This window comes from Plasmodium vinckei (genome assembly GCF_900681995.1).
Source record: "Plasmodium vinckei vinckei genome assembly, chromosome: PVVCY_08".
Lineage (NCBI taxonomy): Eukaryota > Apicomplexa > Aconoidasida > Haemosporida > Plasmodiidae > Plasmodium > Plasmodium vinckei.
This window is the reverse complement of record NC_051300.1, coordinates 542,106-562,754: the sequence shown is the minus strand read 5'-3', so window position 1 is coordinate 562,754 and position 20,649 is coordinate 542,106. Positions and strand designations below refer to the sequence as shown.

The 20,649-nt window shown below is 21.5% G+C and overlaps 6 protein-coding genes across 6 annotated transcripts; 3 read left to right on the top strand and 3 right to left on the bottom strand.

The window, feature by feature from the left end:
• Nucleotides 1-792: 792 nt before the first annotated feature.
• On the top strand, nt 793-1,455 carry PVVCY_0801500 (methyltransferase, putative; the record flags this gene model as incomplete). The annotated part of the gene is made up of 1 exon (XM_037634235.1): nt 793-1,455. One exon carries the CDS (start codon nt 793-795, stop codon nt 1,453-1,455), a length of 663 nt encoding a protein of 220 aa, XP_037490364.1.
• A 543-nt stretch (nt 1,456-1,998) lies between these two features.
• On the top strand, nt 1,999-3,735 carry PVVCY_0801490 (ubiquitin fusion degradation protein 1, putative; the record flags this gene model as incomplete). The annotated part of the gene is made up of 9 exons (XM_037634234.1): nt 1,999-2,047; nt 2,217-2,362; nt 2,459-2,564; nt 2,690-2,757; nt 2,858-2,987; nt 3,067-3,160; nt 3,265-3,367; nt 3,463-3,574; nt 3,656-3,735. 9 exons carry the CDS (start codon nt 1,999-2,001, stop codon nt 3,733-3,735), a joined length of 888 nt encoding a protein of 295 aa, XP_037490363.1.
• Nucleotides 3,736-4,270: 535 nt separating this feature from the next.
• PVVCY_0801480 (conserved Plasmodium protein, unknown function) lies at nt 4,271-9,679 on the bottom strand (the record flags this gene model as incomplete). The annotated part of the gene is made up of 1 exon (XM_008626951.1): nt 4,271-9,679. The coding sequence occupies one exon, from the start codon at nt 9,677-9,679 to the stop codon at nt 4,271-4,273; it is 5,409 nt and encodes a 1,802-aa protein (XP_008625173.1).
• Nucleotides 9,680-11,576: 1,897 nt separating this feature from the next.
• PVVCY_0801470 (conserved Plasmodium protein, unknown function) lies at nt 11,577-13,139 on the top strand (the record flags this gene model as incomplete). The annotated part of the gene is made up of 7 exons (XM_008626950.1): nt 11,577-11,675; nt 11,777-11,887; nt 12,044-12,139; nt 12,262-12,458; nt 12,547-12,636; nt 12,748-12,875; nt 13,021-13,139. 7 exons carry the CDS (start codon nt 11,577-11,579, stop codon nt 13,137-13,139), a joined length of 840 nt encoding a protein of 279 aa, XP_008625172.1.
• Nucleotides 13,140-13,542: 403 nt separating this feature from the next.
• On the bottom strand, nt 13,543-16,633 carry PVVCY_0801460 (conserved Plasmodium protein, unknown function; the record flags this gene model as incomplete). The annotated part of the gene is made up of 2 exons (XM_008626949.1): nt 13,543-16,353; nt 16,472-16,633. The coding sequence occupies 2 exons, from the start codon at nt 16,631-16,633 to the stop codon at nt 13,543-13,545; spliced, it is 2,973 nt and encodes a 990-aa protein (XP_008625171.1).
• Nucleotides 16,634-17,375: 742 nt separating this feature from the next.
• On the bottom strand, nt 17,376-18,391 carry PVVCY_0801450 (thioredoxin 3, putative; the record flags this gene model as incomplete). Its single annotated transcript, XM_008626948.1, has 5 exons — nt 17,376-17,444; nt 17,588-17,731; nt 17,822-17,962; nt 18,073-18,125; nt 18,268-18,391. The coding sequence occupies 5 exons, from the start codon at nt 18,389-18,391 to the stop codon at nt 17,376-17,378; spliced, it is 531 nt and encodes a 176-aa protein (XP_008625170.1).
• Nucleotides 18,392-20,649: the final 2,258 nt, after the last annotated feature.

The window sequence follows — 20,649 nt, the reverse complement described above, 5'->3', positions numbered from 1 at the left end:
ACTATTTATATCTTTATAATAGAATAAAACTAAATAAAGCCATATCGAAAATCTATCATTGTAAATCATTCATACAACATCAGTGTATATATTTACATAGGTATTATGCTTTTCTTATTTATCCAAAGACAAGCAAGGAAATAACAAAATTGTAAATAAAAATTGGTATATCATAATATTTGTCTGTTTGTATTTAAAAAATTTATAAGCCTCTCTACCCATCATTATTATATGGGTTATTCTTTCCCTACTGTATCACATCAAAATGAATAATCTTTAAATATATGAAATTTGTTTATAACCCCAAATAAAAGTCGTCAAACATTTATTTTCCATTTCAACGTTCTAGCATTATTAAAGTGGTGAATGTGCTTCTACATGGAAATGGGAAATAAATGTTTGACGGCTTTTATTCATTTATACTATAAGATATCAAAATTAAATATAAAGAAATCATAAACATATAATTAGGTAGGTATGTTGATAAAAATATGAATAAAAAATTACATACATTTTTGAAAAAAAAAAAAAATTATAAAAATGGTTATTTGTTATTAGGGGGGAAAGTAGCGCAACGGATTTATGCGCACTTGTAAAATAGAACGTTATTTGTTAGTGCGTATATATTATATATTTTTTGATTGGTTTATGTAATTTTTTTATGTATAAAATAAAAAAAATAGAGACAAAATGTTTAAAAATAAAAAATAAACGAGTTTGTAATTATAAGTCAAATAATAATTTATATATAATACAAAATTGGTAATATGTAAAATACGTATAAAAAATAAAATGGCGTCTGAATTACATAAATTAAGCTACTGGGAAAAGATATATACAAATGAAAAGGATAACTACAAAGAATTAAATATAGAATTAGAAGAATGGTTTGAAGAAAATTGTGATAAAATAATTAATTGGATTGATAATAATTTTAAAGAAAATAAAAATATATCTATACTTGATATAGGATCAGGTAATGGACTATTTTTACATAAATTATATAAAAAAGGGTTTGTAAATTTATATGGTTTTGATTTTTCAAAAACAGCCATTGATTTAGCTAGATCATTTTTTGAAGATAATGATATGAACAATATTTATGTACAGGTTTTAGATATATGTAATATTAGAACAGAATTAAATTTGCCTGACTCAAAGTTAGCAAGAACTTATGACCTATTAAATGATAAAGGAACCTTTGATATATTTTTCATGAATAATAAACAAACCGAATATTTTCAACAAGTCTCTTTTTTTTTTAAAGTAAATACGCTTTTTTCGATAACCTCATGTAATTGCTGTAAAGAAGAATTATTAGAAATTGTTAATTCCTTTAATCAAAATAGTTCAAAAATAAAATTATCTGTTATTGATGAAATTTTATATGAAACCATAACATTTGGGGGTAAAACTGGCCAAACAATTACTACCTTAATATTTAAGTGTTCATAGGAGAATAGTGAAAAAAAATACAAGTACCATTGTATAACATACATAATACATATGCATGACTTTGTTTGGTGTTCTTTCTTTTTTTTTTTTAATAGAAAACAAAATGAAAAATGTAAACCTATGTATATGTGTATTGCGCAAACATATTTTGCATTTATTTTTAATTTTTTTTAAAAAAAAACTACAAAAACTATAAAAAATATAAAAAAAATATAAACAATATATAAGTGAAACATACTTATGAGAAATATGCTACACATACCAATATTCATACGTGGATGTTTACATTATGAATATTCTTTTTTATTGGGAGAATAAAGCTAGCTTAAAAAAATAATTAGCAAATAAATTATAGCGAAATATAATAGTGGTCAGCAAGATACTAGCTATTTTGTGCATATTTTTTTCTGACTTATTTTGTTGAACTGTTTGCATATACTCATACTTTACCATCAATATATTAAACTGTAGAAAAATAAATTACCCAAACCCAATGATACATATGAAAAAGAGTATGAGTAATTTTTTTATAAATACACTAAGATGTTCAAGCTTGTTATAAAACTTCTTTTGGTGTTTTCATTAATTACAAGTAAATAATTAAATTGAAAACAAGTTATATAACAATAAGTATACTAACTATTTGATTGTATTTTTCACTCTACACATTTGTTTATAATTATTATTACACTACCAGAATAGTTGTGCTTGCATATTATATTTTTTTTAACATTTTTTAATGTTTTATTTTTTTTAATCAGATACTTTTGTAGAGACAAAACATGTTGATAAAAATCGGCTTTCTTATAGCCTAACAAGTGGTAGTAACTTTTATAGGTCTAAACCATATTCAAATATATTAACAAGAATAAAAAATTATGCATTTAAAGCTATTTACAAGACAAAGGTTAGTTGCCCCAAATATCTATAAACTTTTATATCCATGCATATATAATAATTTTTATGCTTCACTTTTTATTTTAATATTTTTTTTTTCAACTAGCTATTAACCTATGTAAATGATATAAATAACTTAAATTTGGGAAAAGAGAAAAATGAATTTTACTTAATTGCACTTCCTTTAAGTGATAAATTTAATCCATTTTCGGGTAAGCATTAAATGGTTGTATTTATTTGTACTCTGAAATTATCAGACAAAATAAAAAATATTTGCACATATTTCACAATTTCTTTTATTTTAATACAACTTTTACAAACTTTTCAAAAAATACAGGGACATTTTGTCATGACAACATTCAATATAGCGACAAGGCATCCTTGCCTATATTTATATATGACATAGTAATAAAACAAAAACTGTTAATAATTTTGGGATATATTATACCATAACATTTTCAACCATTTTAAATAAACATTAATTGTATTTTTATTTTCCATATAGCTGATAAGCAAGCATATTGAAGTCCCTTGGAATTTTGTGATAGAAAAAGTTGACATAAAAAAGAAGGAAATTTATAATAAAATAACAATGCCAGAAATTAGCATGCCAAATAATTATAAAAATATTAATAGTAAGTTTAAAAAATAATGTTTGCATATATTTTATTTATTTTTTTTTCAAACACATGTTTATATACACACTTTTTTTAGAGCTGGATAGGATATTTATTAATGTACTAGATTTTAAAGCTAAAAAAAATTTCCTATTTCTCCCAAATTATATTATGAAGTCATTACAATTAAAGTATGCTTAATAAAATAGTAACATAATATTGCATGTAAAAAAAATCGTTGTAATTATTTTTCGATGTATTACAATAATATATTATTTAAACCGTTTTTGAATAGCTGTTTTGATGTAGTAAGACTAAAATTTGTTAAGCTTGAAACAGCTACTAGTGTCATTCTACAACCCCATGATAAAAAGTTTTTTCAACTTGACGAACCAAAGGTAAGATAATGAAAAATAAGTTACTATTTTATTTATAGCATAAGAAATTGTATATGCATAATACTTCATTTTTTTTACACACTTTAATTTTATAGAAAATATTGGAAGAAAAACTTAGATATTATTCTTGCCTAACTAAGAATAGCACAATATGTATATTCCACAATAATTTCGATTACTACTTTGATGTTGTTAGAATAGATTCAGGTACTTAAAAAATGTTATATTATATGAACTACTGTTTTATATTAAGTTTGTTTCTCTATTTTTTTTTGTTTATATTTGCAGAAAAAAAAAAGGATGTCGAAGTTGCATCAATCCAGGATGCTGATGTTATTTTTGATTTTGTCAAAGAAAAATATCCATAAAATTTTAAACTAAAAAAGGTAAAAATTTATACCCAATTATATCAATACATATTTCGTCAGGTGTGACTATAACATTGTTTATAAAACTGATAAATATGTGAAAAAGTCTGAAACACCAATAAACATCTTTCAACATTCATTTAGTTGCATATGACTTGTTGTCATATTTTATATTAACTTTTAAGAAATAAACATTTAATTAATTTTTATTTAGTGTGTAGTTAACAAAAAATAAAGTAAAAAGTGGGGGAATAAAGCGGATGAAGAATAGCATTTTATCATGCCAAAAAATAAAATTAAAAAAAAATAAATGAACAAGCATATAAATTGTAGACAAATTTATAATTAATTTAATTAAATTAACAGATCAAAAATGGAAATAAAAAAAAAATTGAAAAATTATACATAATAAATGAAATAAAAAAAAATTGAAAAATTATAAAGAGGAATAACAATTATAATAAGGTTCCAAAAAAAGGAAAGCATATACACTTGTATTTTTATATAGGGGATATTCGAATTAATTAATAAAATCTTACGAACATATTTCACATACAAATTCATCGCCCTTCAAGCATCTTAAATGATAAATATGATTACAAAAAAAAAAGACAATATTATTTTTAATTTTATGGTTACTTTTTAGGTCTATATTTTTTTTTTTTTTTGAAAATAAACCTGCATCATGATATATATTATTTAAACATGCAATACAAAAAGAAGATAATTCTGAAACATGCGTTTTTTTTCGTATTTCATCGTATAGATAATAATTTGATGGTATTTCTTTTTGTGTACTATAAGTTCTTTCATTATGTTTATCTAAATAATTATTTTGACTTGAACTTTGTGGTATATACTCATCAAATATCATATTTTTTTGTTTACTTCCATAATCACTATTACTAAAAAGATAATCTTCATTTATGTTTATTAACTTTAATTCATTTTTTTTAACTTCTTTTTTTATTTTGCCATTATATATAATATACCCTTTTTTTTTTATTTCATTAAGCATGTTGAAAACATTTACTTTATCATTGCTTAATATAGAATTATAACTTACTAAAATATTATTTTTATAATATAAATCTTGAAGCATATTAACTAATGTACTATAGTTCATGTCTTTACACATATTGTCGAGTAAAAAATGTTTTAAAAATTTTCTACGAATTTTTTTCATTTTCTTTTTATCATTATCCCATACTATATCAATTTCCCTATTTTTACATTTTTTTTTCTTTGTTTTTTTTGCTCCTTCTTTTGAATATAATTTATGCATAATTTCTTTATCCATATTATCACAATCGATACTATTACTAATGTAATAATTAATCATATTCCCTTCATTTTTAATATCTTTATAATTTTTATTCTTTAATTTATTTGTTTTTTCATTTTTTTTTGAATTAAATGGGTTTAGATCAGGAGTACACTCATTTGTTTCTTCATCAAAATTGTTTAACTCTTTTTGAGCATTATATATTCTCTTTATATTTCCATTTAAATAATTAGTATCCATTTTATTTTCCATAGAATTATAACTGTTTAATAGTAGAAATTTCTCGACCTCTTTTATTATATTTTCTTGCACCGATATATTATAACGCTTAATAAGATAATAAACTTCTTCATAGTTACATAATTTTCTATATATGTCTATAGCTTTATTTATATATCCAAGTTTTATATATATATATCCTTCAGCATGTAGAAAAAGGTTTATTTGGGGGGAATATTTTTTATTTTTTTTTGATTCATTTTTTATAAAATTAAATAAATCTACTAATTTATTTTTTTCTACATTATTATTAAGTAAATAGTTATATAACAAACTTATATGTTCATTTTTAAAATATTTCTTTAACTTTTTTTTATTTTTTCTTCCCATCCATTCTTCTTCGATTTTCAAACTATTCAGTGTTTCATCCATTTTCTTTGCATTATTTATATCTTCATACTTAGGAGTAGTGTCTTTTTCATTTTCACTTTTTACTGCCTCATTTTCACCGCTTGGTTCTATGGGTAATTTATGGGAATATGGAGATTCATCCTTTATATTTACTTCGTCAGTGTTTATTTGAAATGAATTAGACTCCGATTGTTTATCAAAAGAAGTTCCATTATTATGACCATTATGATTTATATGTGCATTTTCGAGAGTAAGATAAAAATAATTAAAAAAGGACGTAAAAAAATGTAGCCTCTTAAAATTTATATACTTGTAATGTTTATTTAAGAATTTTATTAATAATAACGGATCAAAAATAAATATTAAAAAAATTAATAAATCAATATATAATGTTAAATATTCAATATTTTGAAGTTTTTTTAAATATCTATATAAAAAGTAAGGATTTTTTTTTAATTTCTTAATAATAATATTAGGATTAAAAAAATATTTCCATTTGTTTGTCTCCTTTCCTTTTATATTTTTAATAAATAACAAAGGAATTGTTTTTTTTATATTAATTTTACATAATTTATTTACATTTTTATTTATGATTTTTTTTAAACATTGACAATTACATTGATTGAGGTAATTAAATACTGTTTCATCTTTTCTTTCTATTAGCATATTAATTATTTTTTCTTTTTTTATGTCATTATATTTGTTTGAAGTTACTTTTTTATTCCATTCATTATAGTTTGTGTATCCTGTGTGTCTCTCTGTTTTGCCAATTTCATTTCCTTCACCAATTTGAGACTTCCTTTTTTTTTCTACTCCTTCCCCTTTATAATATTCTTCGTGGGATTGTGTGTAGTTCATATTTATGGAAATACTACTATTGTTTTTGTTTTTATTATTTTTATCATTATGTTCCGATTTATCAGACGAATATGGTACTTCCCCTGGGCTTGTAATAAAAGTATCCCTAGAAAGGGGAAAATTATCTGATGCTATAATATTACTACTTGAGTTTATTATAAAATTATTTTGATTTTTGTTATAAATATTATTTGTTTTTTTCTTCTTTATCGGATCTTTGGATATTTCATGCATATATCTTCTTAATGAATTATGATCATTCCTTTGTTTTTTATTCTCTTCTTGAGTTCTACATAATAATACTTCAATTGGGTAAGAGTTATTACATTTAAAAAGTATGTTAAGAAGGATATCTAAGAGTATTTTTTTTTCAAATTTTTTTTTTTTCCAACACACTAAAGGAAATTTGTCAAAATTTGGATTTTGGCTTTTGTTATAGTTAATAGAATGTATAGTACCGTTATTTTTTATTTTTGTTGTATCCCTTACTTGATTATTTTCTTCCTCTTTAGTTTTTATATTATATCTACTCAACAATGATGTAAGATCAAAAAAATTAAACAGGTTTAATATATTTTTTTTTAAATAATCTATATTATTTCTAAGATAGGAAATAATATATTTACTTAATTTAAAAATATTTAAATAGTGAGTAGGGGAACATTTATATATTTTATTGAATTCATAAACATTATTTAATAATAATAGAATTAAAAATTTATTAAATATATTTTTTGTATTAAAAAAAAAATATTTTTTTTTTTTTTTTATTCTTTTCCCATTACCTTCTTTTTCATTTTCTCTTTTCAATTTATTTTTTTTAATAATACGCATTACACGATAAATAACGTACACTATACTTTTTATTTTATATTTTTTTTTTTTTGTTTTATAATTATTCTTTCTTCTATATTTATTTCCCAATATATGTGGTAACTCCATAGTAGTACAATTATTTTCCGTTTTACATAAATAAATATATTTATATAGTTTTTTTTTATTTTTTACTTTTTCCTGACATTTAAGCTTAATATAAAACTTTGACAAAATGTGCAATTTATTAAAAAAAAAGAAAAGCATAATAATATCATAAGTTACTGTTTCTTTATTATTCAAATGTTTGTTGAATTTAATAAATATTTTTGCAGCCAAATAATACTTTCCACATTTTAAACACAAATAAATTATTTCAACAATAATATTAGTTATCTCATTATTATATCTGTTTATTTCTTCCTTTTTAAGTTTATTTAAAATAGTAAATATATTTTTTCTTTTTTCTACTAATAAATAGGTAAATATTTCCTTGACATTTTTTTCTCGAAACCCCATCAAAAACATGCACATACCACTTTTACTATTGTTCCTATTCAAAGTGAAATTATTTGAAATTACATTATTATTGTGATAAATGTATAGGCAAAAATTACTCTCATTGTTTGCCCTTTTCTTTTTGCTCTTTATTTTGTTATAATTGCTATATTTGCAATATTGAAAGATTGGGAAGGTTGTATAGTTGTCAACAGTAATATCATTTATAGTGGATGTGTTAATGTAAGCTTGGTCTTGCATGTGTTGTAATTTACTGTGGTGAGGATCTACATATTTTTCTCCGTTTATTTGTTTACTCTCTTCATGGTTGTTACTACAAATATATTCATCTCGATTATCATTCATATTTATCATATGCACATCTTTACTATTTCTGATTTTAATATTTATATTATTCTTATAGACTATATAATTATTGCTTGTTAATATAATATGACCAAATGAAGAATTATTCCACTTTTTGTTATTTTCCGGTTTTGTTAAATTTTCATTTATATGTGTTATTACAGATATATAATATTTTTGATCACCTAATAATATATCCATATTTTTATTATAAAAAATATGCATATTAATTATATAATTAGGTATAAAAAAATCATATATAACTTTTACTTGTTCTGTTTGATTTTTTTTTTCCAATTTTAAAACTTTAATATTTTTTTCTCGTCCTATTACATACATTTCTTTTTCTGCTTCACGAATAAATATAGGATAATTAAAACTGTTTTTTTCAATCATTCCATTTTTTATTTCACCTACTTTTGCCTTCTTACTAAATGAGGGTATAGTTCCCATATTCTCAAAAGAAGACAGTTGATATGACAAAATCATATTAGCAATTTTAGTTTTATAAAAAAAATTAATAATATATATTGAATCATGTTTGCAAATAAAAATATATGAATTATACCAGTAAATATTATAAATATCTTTATCTTTAAATAATATAGTATTGTTTATATAAAATCCATAGACATGTAAAATTGATACAGTTGTATTTGAGGATAATATACATAAATTATTATTTTCATAATTGTCAAAATATGGATTAATTACACAATTATTTAATTTGTTGATATTGTACTTAACTATATTATTATAAATAAAAGCGTTCACAAATATTTTTTCATTTTTATTTAAATTTTTGTAAAATTGTTTATTGAATTGGATAGTGGTATTATCGAATTCTGTGCCAACCATAGTAGTGGTTGTATTGGCTACATATTTTACACCATCCATAGAAATGCCATTAATATTTTTTTTATCCTCAAAATTTATATCATTTTCCTCTTTTTGATTGCTTATTTCATCTAAATAGAGAATATATATATCATCTGAACTTCCAACAAAGCATATTGTATTTTCTTTTTTATTTGCTGATACATTTTTAATGTTAAAATTGTTTAGTTTCCTTTGCAAAATCAAGTTAAAGTGTTTATCAAAAATGTTAATAATTCCATCTGATAAAGCAAGGAAAAGTAGAGTTTCAAAAACATATACACTTGTTACAGAATAACCATCAAATATAGACCCAATTTTTTTTTTAATGTTTTTTTGTTCTATATTTATCTCATCATTGTTGTTTTTTATACTTGAAAAATTAAAATCAATTGCATTTCCTTCATTTTTATAACAATTTTTTAATAAAATATGGTCATATAAATTTATGTATGTGTAATAATTTTCCAGTTTTTTTGATTGATAATGTTTTTCTATTCTCCTTATATCTATACATTTGTAAATATATTTTTTTGCTGTTTTACTATTCTTCATTTCGTCATTTTTATACCATTTTTTATCTGATAAACAAAATATGCCATTTTTCAACTTTGTCATTTTATTAAGCCAAGCTAGCTTTTTTCTTTTTTTTATAAATCGAAGAGAAAAAAAAAAAATTTTTTTTTCTCTTTCTCCTTTTTTCTCGTTTCTTTTCACCTAGGGATAAATAAAAATATGTTTTTACTAAATCCTTGATAATATTATAGAAAAATATATTATTAATTATTATTATCAATTTTTTCTGTCATATTGTATTTATTTTTTTAATATTTCTCTCAAAAAAAAAATATAAAAACAAAAATCTATACATACGCATGTATTATACACGTCATACAATATTTTTGCCTATATATATGTGCAACATTTTTTCTCTTTAAATTATATCACTTTATGTTAGGAAGTTTATTTTAAATATGCAAGATTATAATAATATTTTTCCTCATATATATATATATGAACTTGTAAGTTTTTATTCCATTTTTCACAACACAATGATTCTTGTAATATTACAATGTGTGCATGTGCATATAAAAGATTATATTTGCAATGTAAATCATAAAAAATTAATAATTAAAATGATGTTGTCTTATTTATTGGTTTTTTTGTGCAGAAAAAATAATATTAACAATGTTTTATGAGCAATCCAAGGAAAGTTATTGCTCTTTTGTTATATAAAATAAAATTATTTATTTAGTTATATATCCATTTTTTACATACATACATACATACATACATACATACATACATACATACATACATACATACATACATACATACATACATACATACATACATACATACATACATACATACATACATACATACATACATACATACATACATACATAACATACATACATACATACATACATACATACATACATACATACATACATACATACATACATACATACATACATACATACATACATACATACATACATACATACATACATACATACATACATACATACATACATACATACATACGAATGTATATGTTCCTTTTTTTATAACATGCTTAATTATTGATATATGCTAAAAATAAGTGATATTATTAGCAATTATAGTTATCATTTTTTAATTTATATTAATATTTTTTTATAATAGCAGTATATTTTCCCTTACAACCATCGAGTAAAATATAAAATGTTCATACCGTTGTTGTAAAGATTTTTTTTTTCTTTTTTCATTTTATTTGGATGTTTGATGGACATACTTATGAAGAATTAATTGTCTATATGTAATCATATAAAGGTATAACGAAAAAAATATGGTTCGAAATTATTCTCATTATTGTTCTATTTTATTTTTTTAATATTCACCATAAAATATATAAGGTAATAATATAATAAAAATGTAATTTAGCAAAACAAATATTTTCTATCTTTCTTATGCATAGGAAAAAATAATTTATAAAAAAAAAATATAAATATTAGAGTTTCCAAAAATATTATATATCTTTTATGTTTGTCTATATATATTCACCTTATAATATAAAAGTAAAAAAAAAATAAATGTGTACGCATGTAGTTATATCTATTAATTTTGAAAATTTTCAACGTCGTGCATTTTTGTTGTATAAACAACGTTGTTATTTTTCAAATAAAAAAAAATATTTCCAGAAATGTTCTGTTTTTTATTTAATAATTATTTGTCTATTTCAATTAAAATATTCATGTTGTAAAATTAAAAATTTGGTGTTAAATAAATAATAATAAAATAAAAAAATAAAACAATTGTATAAATATGAATAATGTAATTTTTTAGGCACCATATATTGTTAAATATAAAAAAATAATTTATATTATTTTTTTTTTCATCCCCTAAATAATTTTTTTTACAAATACAAAAATGTTTAATAAACGTATATATACACATGCATATTTGTAGTCATTTATTAATTTATGTCCAACCCCATAAATGCAAGTGATGTTTAAAAATATGTAAAACAATGGATCCATATAAGTTTAATAGCTGGATAAGAATTTTAATATCATTATGTTCCCTAGGTGCATATATATTAATTTCATTGATGCTACCGTTATATGTGGTAATTCAACTTTTAGAATATATATAAATATGCTTAACTATGGTTTTATAGGAGTCATATTATAATTAATATATTTCTTCTTTTTCTTTTCTATTTTTAAGATGGAATCCGATTTTGAGAGTATGTATGGAATATATTTTGTCTCTCCATATAATAACGGGAAATATATAACATGGAATAAATTCGAGAGCCAAATATGTTCCAGTAAAGGGGTAAAGAAAATATTTTTCAAATAAAATGGCAATGCATATGTGTATGTATGTATGTGTATACATATGTATGGGTATAAAATTGTGTCGCATTTCAATACATGCTAAATGAAGTTAAATTTGGTCAAAAATTTGAAACAATCGTTATGTATCATATAGGTATACTCTATTGCACAAAAGGCAAGACACTTTCAAGAAAATACAGTAGGAATGTTATGTGACTCCATTTCCTTTTTGAAGAATTATTTATTAATAGTAACATATAAAGAAATAAAAAAATAACGGTTTTATTATCCTGATATATAATGTGATTATTATACATAGTATAATCCTGCTGATCTAATACCATATATATATACACATTCATTGTTTATTAGGCTTTCATAATAACTATTATAAATATGTTCTTAGTTAAGGGAGTATTGATATATACTCATTTTAAAGAACATCCAGAAACCTTTGCACTAAAATATGTCAAATATTGCGGAAAGTTGATTATCTTTATAATGTGTCTAACAATTATTAACTTTATGTTATTTACTTCCCCCTTTTTCTTTTTCAATAATCACAACGAGTAATAAAAAGAGAATATTACACAAATCAAAATATGCATATATATATATCCAATTTTTAAATATTTGGTATATTTTTTTATTTTGAAGGCTTGGAAGAACCAAATTTGCATATCCAGGATATTACATTTTGATGGCTGATTTCTTTTCACATTTTATTATAATTTTTTTTATAAAACGGTAAAAAAAAATTATGAAATATATTTTATGGAAAACATGTACATGCATATCCGTTTGTAATCTTTGAACAGGCTTAATGTATCTTGGTTTTTTTTTAACTTTTTTTTGTAGGGATAAAATAATTTTAAAATCTGTGTGTGAATTGGAGGTGCTACCTTGGGAAAGAAAACAGAAAGCCAGATTTCATAACATCGAGTTTAATGATACATTAATAAGTCCTGCCGAAATAACAAACTATCGTACTAAAAAATAAAATAAAAAACACAAATTATTTTTGCATTTATATATACATATACAGCATTTTTGTTAGTTTACATTCCTTACTTTTTCCAATGCTATATATACAATAGATGCATGCATTTTTATTTCCTGCCTATTTTACAGTTCGCAATATGTTCCATGAAGATAACATAAATGAAGACCAACTTAAAAATCTATTTGGAACAAATAATTATGAAGATATTTATTATATGATAATGAATAATGTAAAGATGAATAATTAGATTGTGGAATTTTAAAAAATAAACATACCACTATGAAAGTATGGTTATTCGATTTTCTCAAACAACATCCAAACAATTATATCCTAATTTGATGAATATAATACAAAATTATAGTATGTTAAATAAAAAATGTAAACTTATTTATAACCTAGGGACTTATTTAAAAAATAATAAATTTTCAAAAAAAAAAAAATACAACAGACAAAAATTTTGGTAGTTTACAAAAATACACAGTGTGTGCAAATAAAAATGAAAAAAATATATAAAAATTAAAAAATTTATAATTAAAAAAAATAGCATAATAATAGTCTGCATACTATTAAATTATGTAGAACATAATAATATAGAGTATTTTATGAATTAGAATAGTTACAAAATATTAATGACAAAAGTAAGATTTTTCCTAAATCCTGGAAAGATCTATACAGAGATATTTAACTATATTTGAGTTATAGTGCATAAATGGAATATTTTCATTTTGATAAGATAAGAATGTTTTTCCAGGAGAATTAATTTTAACATGATATATTTTTTTGTTTTTATAAGATATAATATCATCGATATATAATTTAGAGTTTTCTAAATTTATATATGGCAATTTATAATTATGTATAATATCATTTATATCAATATCACCATTTTCTGATTGTCTTTTTAAATCGTCTAATGATATTGGTTGTTTAAAATAAAAAGATACAAAACTTTTTTTTTTCCATTTTTTTAATATAAAGTTTGTATATTCATTAAAATAATGGTTTTTCATTTTATCATTTGTGTATATATATATTGGTTTTTGCGTGCTATCTGAGTTTTTTACGCATTTTATATATATATTACTGTAATGAAGTCCTTTTTTATCACCGCTTTTTTCACCACCTTTTTCGGGGACCTGTTTTTCCGCTTCTGACTCATATTGTGTTTCCATCAATAGGTGGTTACCAGTATCAGGATCATAGCGATAGGTTTCCATAAAAATATTTTTTTCATAATTTATTTCATCTTTGTCTTTAAAATTTAGATTTTTTTTGTATTTTTCAAACTGTTTGAAGGCATTATTGCTTCCACCATAATTATTATTATTATCACTATTGATGTTTTGATATTGTTTCTTAATTTTATCGTTATAATATTGCTCATTCATAGAAATGTATTTACTTTCCATCTTTATATTGTCATCAGTAACTAATACCATTATATTTGTATTTTGGTCATAGATTAAATTATTATGGATATGTAGAATTTCTCTATGACTATATCCTAAAGTGGAATCATCGTTAGGAGAATAATAATCTATAATTATATTATGATTTAAATTTTCACAAATAAAATAATGTTTTGATAGCATATCTATATAATAATATATATTAAATAAATTATTCCCTTTTGCTAAACTTCCTAATATATAATAGTAATCGTCATACATATTATAATTACATATATAGAGACATTTTTCTTTTTCCCATTTCTTTATTATATCAACATCAGTATTATCTAACTTATTAAAAATTTTTTTTATATATGAAAGAGCATCATTTTGTTTATTATCATTTTCTCCTTGATTTGTTGTATTTTTTTTTTTAATTTTAATTGTTTTGTTTGGTATAAAAATGTCTGAAGTCTTTTCTTCTTCATTTTCATGTTCCCCTTGTAAATATTTTAACGAATTTTTATAATGATATATTTTAGGTAATATTATTAAAGGTGTTTCATTTTTTTTTTTTTTAATTATTTCTTTTAGTATTTCTATTTGTAAAAAGCTAAACCTTCCATTTTCGACATTCTGTTTATTATATCCAATATTGGCTCCATCCAATAAACATGTATAAGTTCCAACATTAAAATGTTTTTTTATATCCCTTGTGTTTTGAAAAGATCCTTTTGTTTCACTTTTGTTACTTGTATTGTCATCCCCCTGTTTTTCTACATTTTCACTATTGGATTTGGTGTCTTCATTTTGTGTAGACGAAGTTTGACTGTCAAGATCACCATTAAGTATTGAAAAAAAATGTTTTATTTTATATATTTCTTTGTAATTAAAAAGGTGAGTAATAAGTATAATATTAATAATAGCTATTATAACTTGTTTAAGTGTTAAGAAATATGTATTTATATTTTCATCACAGTTTTTACAATTATATGTATTTTTAATATTTTCTGTTAATTTAATAAATGGAATTTTTTTAACTATTTTATTAACACAATAATATAAATTACGTTTTTCCTCTTCATCTAAATTTTCTTGAATTTTTTTTATATTTATATTCATCGATTCATAGTTATTTTTGTATAACTCCAAAATGGTTTGTATTTGTTCCATAAGTATGTTTTTAAGGACAGATATTTTGTCTGCATTTTCCTCTCTGTCATTTTGTTCCTTGTTATTTTTTATATCGTTAAAAATATAGTGGTCATCAATTTTTTTTATGACATGTTGTATATTTTCATACACATAGTGAATAAGTTTCAAAACATAAATAAGTTTAATTTTTATTTTATTGGAATTCATATGATTAAATATATCAATTATTAAATAATTATTTAAAATATATTTTTTATCTTCTTCTTCTAAATTTATATTATATTTATTTAATTTTATGATATATTCTTTAAAATTATCATAGTCTATATTATTTATTAAATTGCATCGTTTACTTTTTACACTTATTTTATCCACATTATTATTGTCCTTTTCATTATTATTTATTTTTCGATTATTTTTTATTTTATTCTTCCCTCCAGTTTCATAACTATTTGAACTTAAGCTATTGCTTGGGTTTAATATTTTTTCATAAGTTGACTCATCCAATGGAAGGTCTATAATTCTTACTAGAATGTGTTTATAAAACCGTTCTCTTATTGTTATATTTTTTTCTATCATTTTATTAATTGTTAATAAATATTCATATATATAATTATTTGAAATATAATAATTACAAATAGCTAGATAAGAATTTTCTAACATCTCTATCTTCTTTTCTTTCATACTTTCAATAATCTTAATCATGCTATTAATATCATTAAATCTACTACATAAGTTCAAAACATTACCACAAAGCATACTCATACTTTTTGAAAACTTTTTATCATGCTCATAATTATTTAGTAAATTATCAAGGTGTATTAAAGATTTTTGCATATCATTCTCTTTAAGACTATTTCCAATATCCAGGAGAAGCTTTTTGTTCTCGATTATTTTTTTTTTTTTAACATGCGCCTACAAAGGATAAACAAAAGGAGTAAACAAAAGGAGTAAACAAAAGGAGTAAACATATGTATATTCATTTATATAATTAATATATATATTGGTTGTTTCAATTTTTCAAAAAACTTACCCCCCCATTGGTGTCTCCTAACGAGTTTAAAACTAATGACCTTCGGCTAACAGCGAAGGAATAAACAAATTTAAACAAACATTGCTCATAAATTAAAAATAAAAAAAGTAATAGTAAAATTTTTTTTTTTTTTATTTCATTTTCTTTAATGTTAAAAAGCATTTTATATTTATATGTTCACTTCATTTTTATTTTCATTTATACTTTTTCTCTTTTGTTTTGTGATGGTATAGAATTAACAAAGAGTTACCAAAAAAAAAAAAAAAAATTAAAACTATTAACGTGATAAATTAATATTTTATTTATTCTGTTTGATCAAGTCGGAAGCATTTTATTATATGCCCTAGTTCGTGTAAATATTTTTCTAATATATTGCATGTACAAATTATGTAGGAGTAAAATACATTATGCTTTTTAATTTGAACATAGGAAAATTTGTGCTATTTTTTTTTTAATACCTATCTATTATTCAAATATGAAAAAAAAGAAAAAAAAATTGGAGATATATGCATATTTATTTATTCGGCTATTCATATAGTCACCTGTTCTTATTACTTTTGTGCCATTTGTCAATGAGTTAATTATGATAAAAAAAATTAATCATACAAATTGTTAAGTTCAAAATGTTTTAATTTATTAATAATAGAAAAATATTGGAAAAAAAATGATAAAACCACCAGTGGGTTAAAATATGCACACATAAGATACATATATAAATGAAGCTATTTTTTTATCACTTTCTTTTATTTCATAAAAGGTACATAAAAAAATATTTATAAATAATAACTTGTTAGAAATAAAGCAGATAAAAAATATAAATGTAAACTTGTTTTGTCATAAATATAGGAATACTAAGTATAGACACCGCAATATATGCAATATTCCATAAATTCTTTTCCTTGAATTAATCTAATTTTGATAGAGTATATGCTTGAAAGGCCTTTTCAAGTTCCTTTTCATTTGCTCCTTCAATCTGTGTTAAAAACAAAATAAGAAAAAAAATAGAATATTTGATATTAATGGCGGTTTAGTAATTTACGTAATTATTTATAAATATATAGTCATCTTAATTAGTGCCATTTTTTTATGCAAAATAAATTAACAATTTGTTCATACCCTTTCTGCTAATATCCATTCATTATTTAAAAAAAAATAAAAATCAAATGTTGGCAAGGCATTAACATTATGTTCCTTTTTCAATACTTTATGTGTATCAACATCAATAGAGACTAATGTGGCAACATAATAATTTGTTTGTTTCTAAAAATGGTAGAAAAAAATATGACATATATTAAAATTATAAATATTGTCAAATTATGTTAAAAAATATTTATATTCTCTTTTTCCTACTCGAAAATATTCTTCAATACTAACACAGGGTTTACACCAAGTTGCCCCAAATTTCAAAACAACAGACATACATTGGGTAGACTGAAATATGTCTTGTATATTCAAATTTCCTGGTAGTTTTATATATGTACTTTTTCCATACTTTAAAATAAAAAAATAAGTATATATATATATGTATGTATATAAAATAAAAGACATAATAATTTTTTTATTAGAACATTTGTCCATATTTTTTTTTTTTTTTTTTTTACTTCTTTATTTTTCTTTTTTAGTTGTAGAACATTTTGTATTTGATCTTTTTTATCTAAAAGGTAAAGAATATTTTAATTTAAGTATATGCCAGTTGAAAAGGATGTAAATAAGCAAGGAAACAAAAGGGAAGTCATATATACATTATATGTAGTGTATTTATATTGTATGTAAAAAGCGTGTAAAAACAAGATTACCATTACTGAAACATTGAGGCAATACTTTCTTTATATGTGAATAAAAAAAATTAATAATGACTAAAATTAGAATACCAACATGAAATAATGAAAAGCAAACCGAGCCAATGCAAATAAGTGCCATGATTTCCCCCCTCTTTACTCTTTACATGATTTTTTAATAATTATTTAACATTAGTTTTTAAAAATTCATTTTAAAATTTTAAAACATATATTAATATGGTAATAAATATTTTATATATAAACAATTATTGGAATATATTTCTTTTGCAACAAAAAATAATTAAAAAAATATCAGCAACTCACCAAACAATTTTTTTTTAATTATAAATAAGCACATATTACCATAGTTATAATATTATTATTTAATCTGTTATTTTATTGTATCATTTTTTAAATTTTCTTATATGTTTATATTGTTATACTATCACAATTTTTATGTTTAAGGATTTTTTTTTACAAAATTATAACAAAATAATAACAAAATAATAGCAAAATCATAACAAAATTATTATTCCCTAATTTTTATCTGATTTAATAAAGACGTGTATAACATAAAAAGAGACTAACCATAATCCTATCGAGTAATTAGAAGGCGGTTTGCGTTTTAAAAAATAAAGCTTTGTTCTACTGTTAGACCCATATATTATATGTCTGTATAGGTTTACTACATTTTATTTATTCATTTTTATGTTTGTTATGTACATAAGTATGCTTGAATAAATGCTAACATGGCTACTATTTTTCAGTGTTTTCGATTATAAAATAAAGCAATAAATATATTAACAAGTCAGAAAAAAAATAGTTCTAATTTTGTATAAAATATATAATATCTTTTGTTTTGCTCTTAAAAACATTTCATCTTTTTTATAATTATATGTCCAACAGTAAAAATGTTTTTGTGTTGAATAAAAATAAATTATATTATAGTAGGGAGGAGGGTTAAGATATAGGGGAAAAAACCAAAAATTTAATATATAGCATATTAAAAGAGGAAAATATATATTAATAAAGAAAAATATTACACATATATATAGCATATTATTGTATGTACGATTTTGAATAATGGATAGGGAATTACTGTAACAACAATATTGCTTAATAGGTAGTCATATATATATGTCTAATATATGTATATACGTGGACAAATGTTTTATATACTTATTTTTACGTCGTTTTAAATTATATTTTTTATTAATTTTTTTTTGTATGTGCATAATATCGGCAAGTATTTTTTTTCCATTGTTCTTTTTGTGTAATACTTGGTTTGAAAGGAAGGGAAAGAAAATAGAAATATAACGATAAAAAAAATAAAAATAATAAACTTAAAAAAAAAGAAAGAAAATGAAATGAGTATAAAACCATTAGAAATATAATTAAATTAAAAAAATATTATTATTACCATAGAGTTTATTATTTAATAAATGCTGTTTTCCGTGCAACCATACGCGTGTGCGATTAAAAAAAACACGCGCGCAATAAATATACACATATATATATATATACATACACATATATATATATATATAGATATGCATATTTTTTAATATTAAATAAAGATACGCATATTTTTTTTATAACATTTGGGTGTATGAAAATATGTGTAAGTACTTTCGAAAAATATATACATTAACATAAAGTATGCATACATATATTTTATTTAAATATACATGCATATATTTTTATATACATAAAATTATTATTATAAACAATAATTAGTATTTTTTCAGATGTATATAATATAAAATATATTGAAATTTAATAGCATAAAATAGAGCGCAAACAGACACGTAACAGTGCTTACAAAATTATATGTCTAGAAAAAATCGATTATACAAATTTGAATAAAAATATATTTTGTTCATTAATATTCTTGAACTGTATTTTTGAAATATAAATATGTATAAAACATTTTAATATAATTCTATTAATTTGTGGAATATACAAATATTCTTCATTTTATAGTTGCATATATATATGTACATATTAACTTTTTTTGACACACATATATAATGTTGTGGAGCTAGAGACAACAATTAGCGGTATCGTATAGAAATTTAAAATGCTAATTACGTCTTAATTCGAAGAACTTTTTTTTTGTTTTCAAAATATAAGAATACAATAGTATTTTTTATTTTGTTATTTCATTAACATGTGTGTGTAAACATATATATATATAGTACACACATATATTTTATACCTATATATTCATACCAACTTTGTGTGCATTGTTTTTTACATAATTTATCGTAAGAAAGAAAAATAAATTCATTTATAAATTGCAATGCTTTAAGACATATAAAGAAGAGTCTTCATTTATGCACATAAAGTATAAAATCTATTTTTACTTATATATATATATTTTTTTTTAAAGAATAGTAT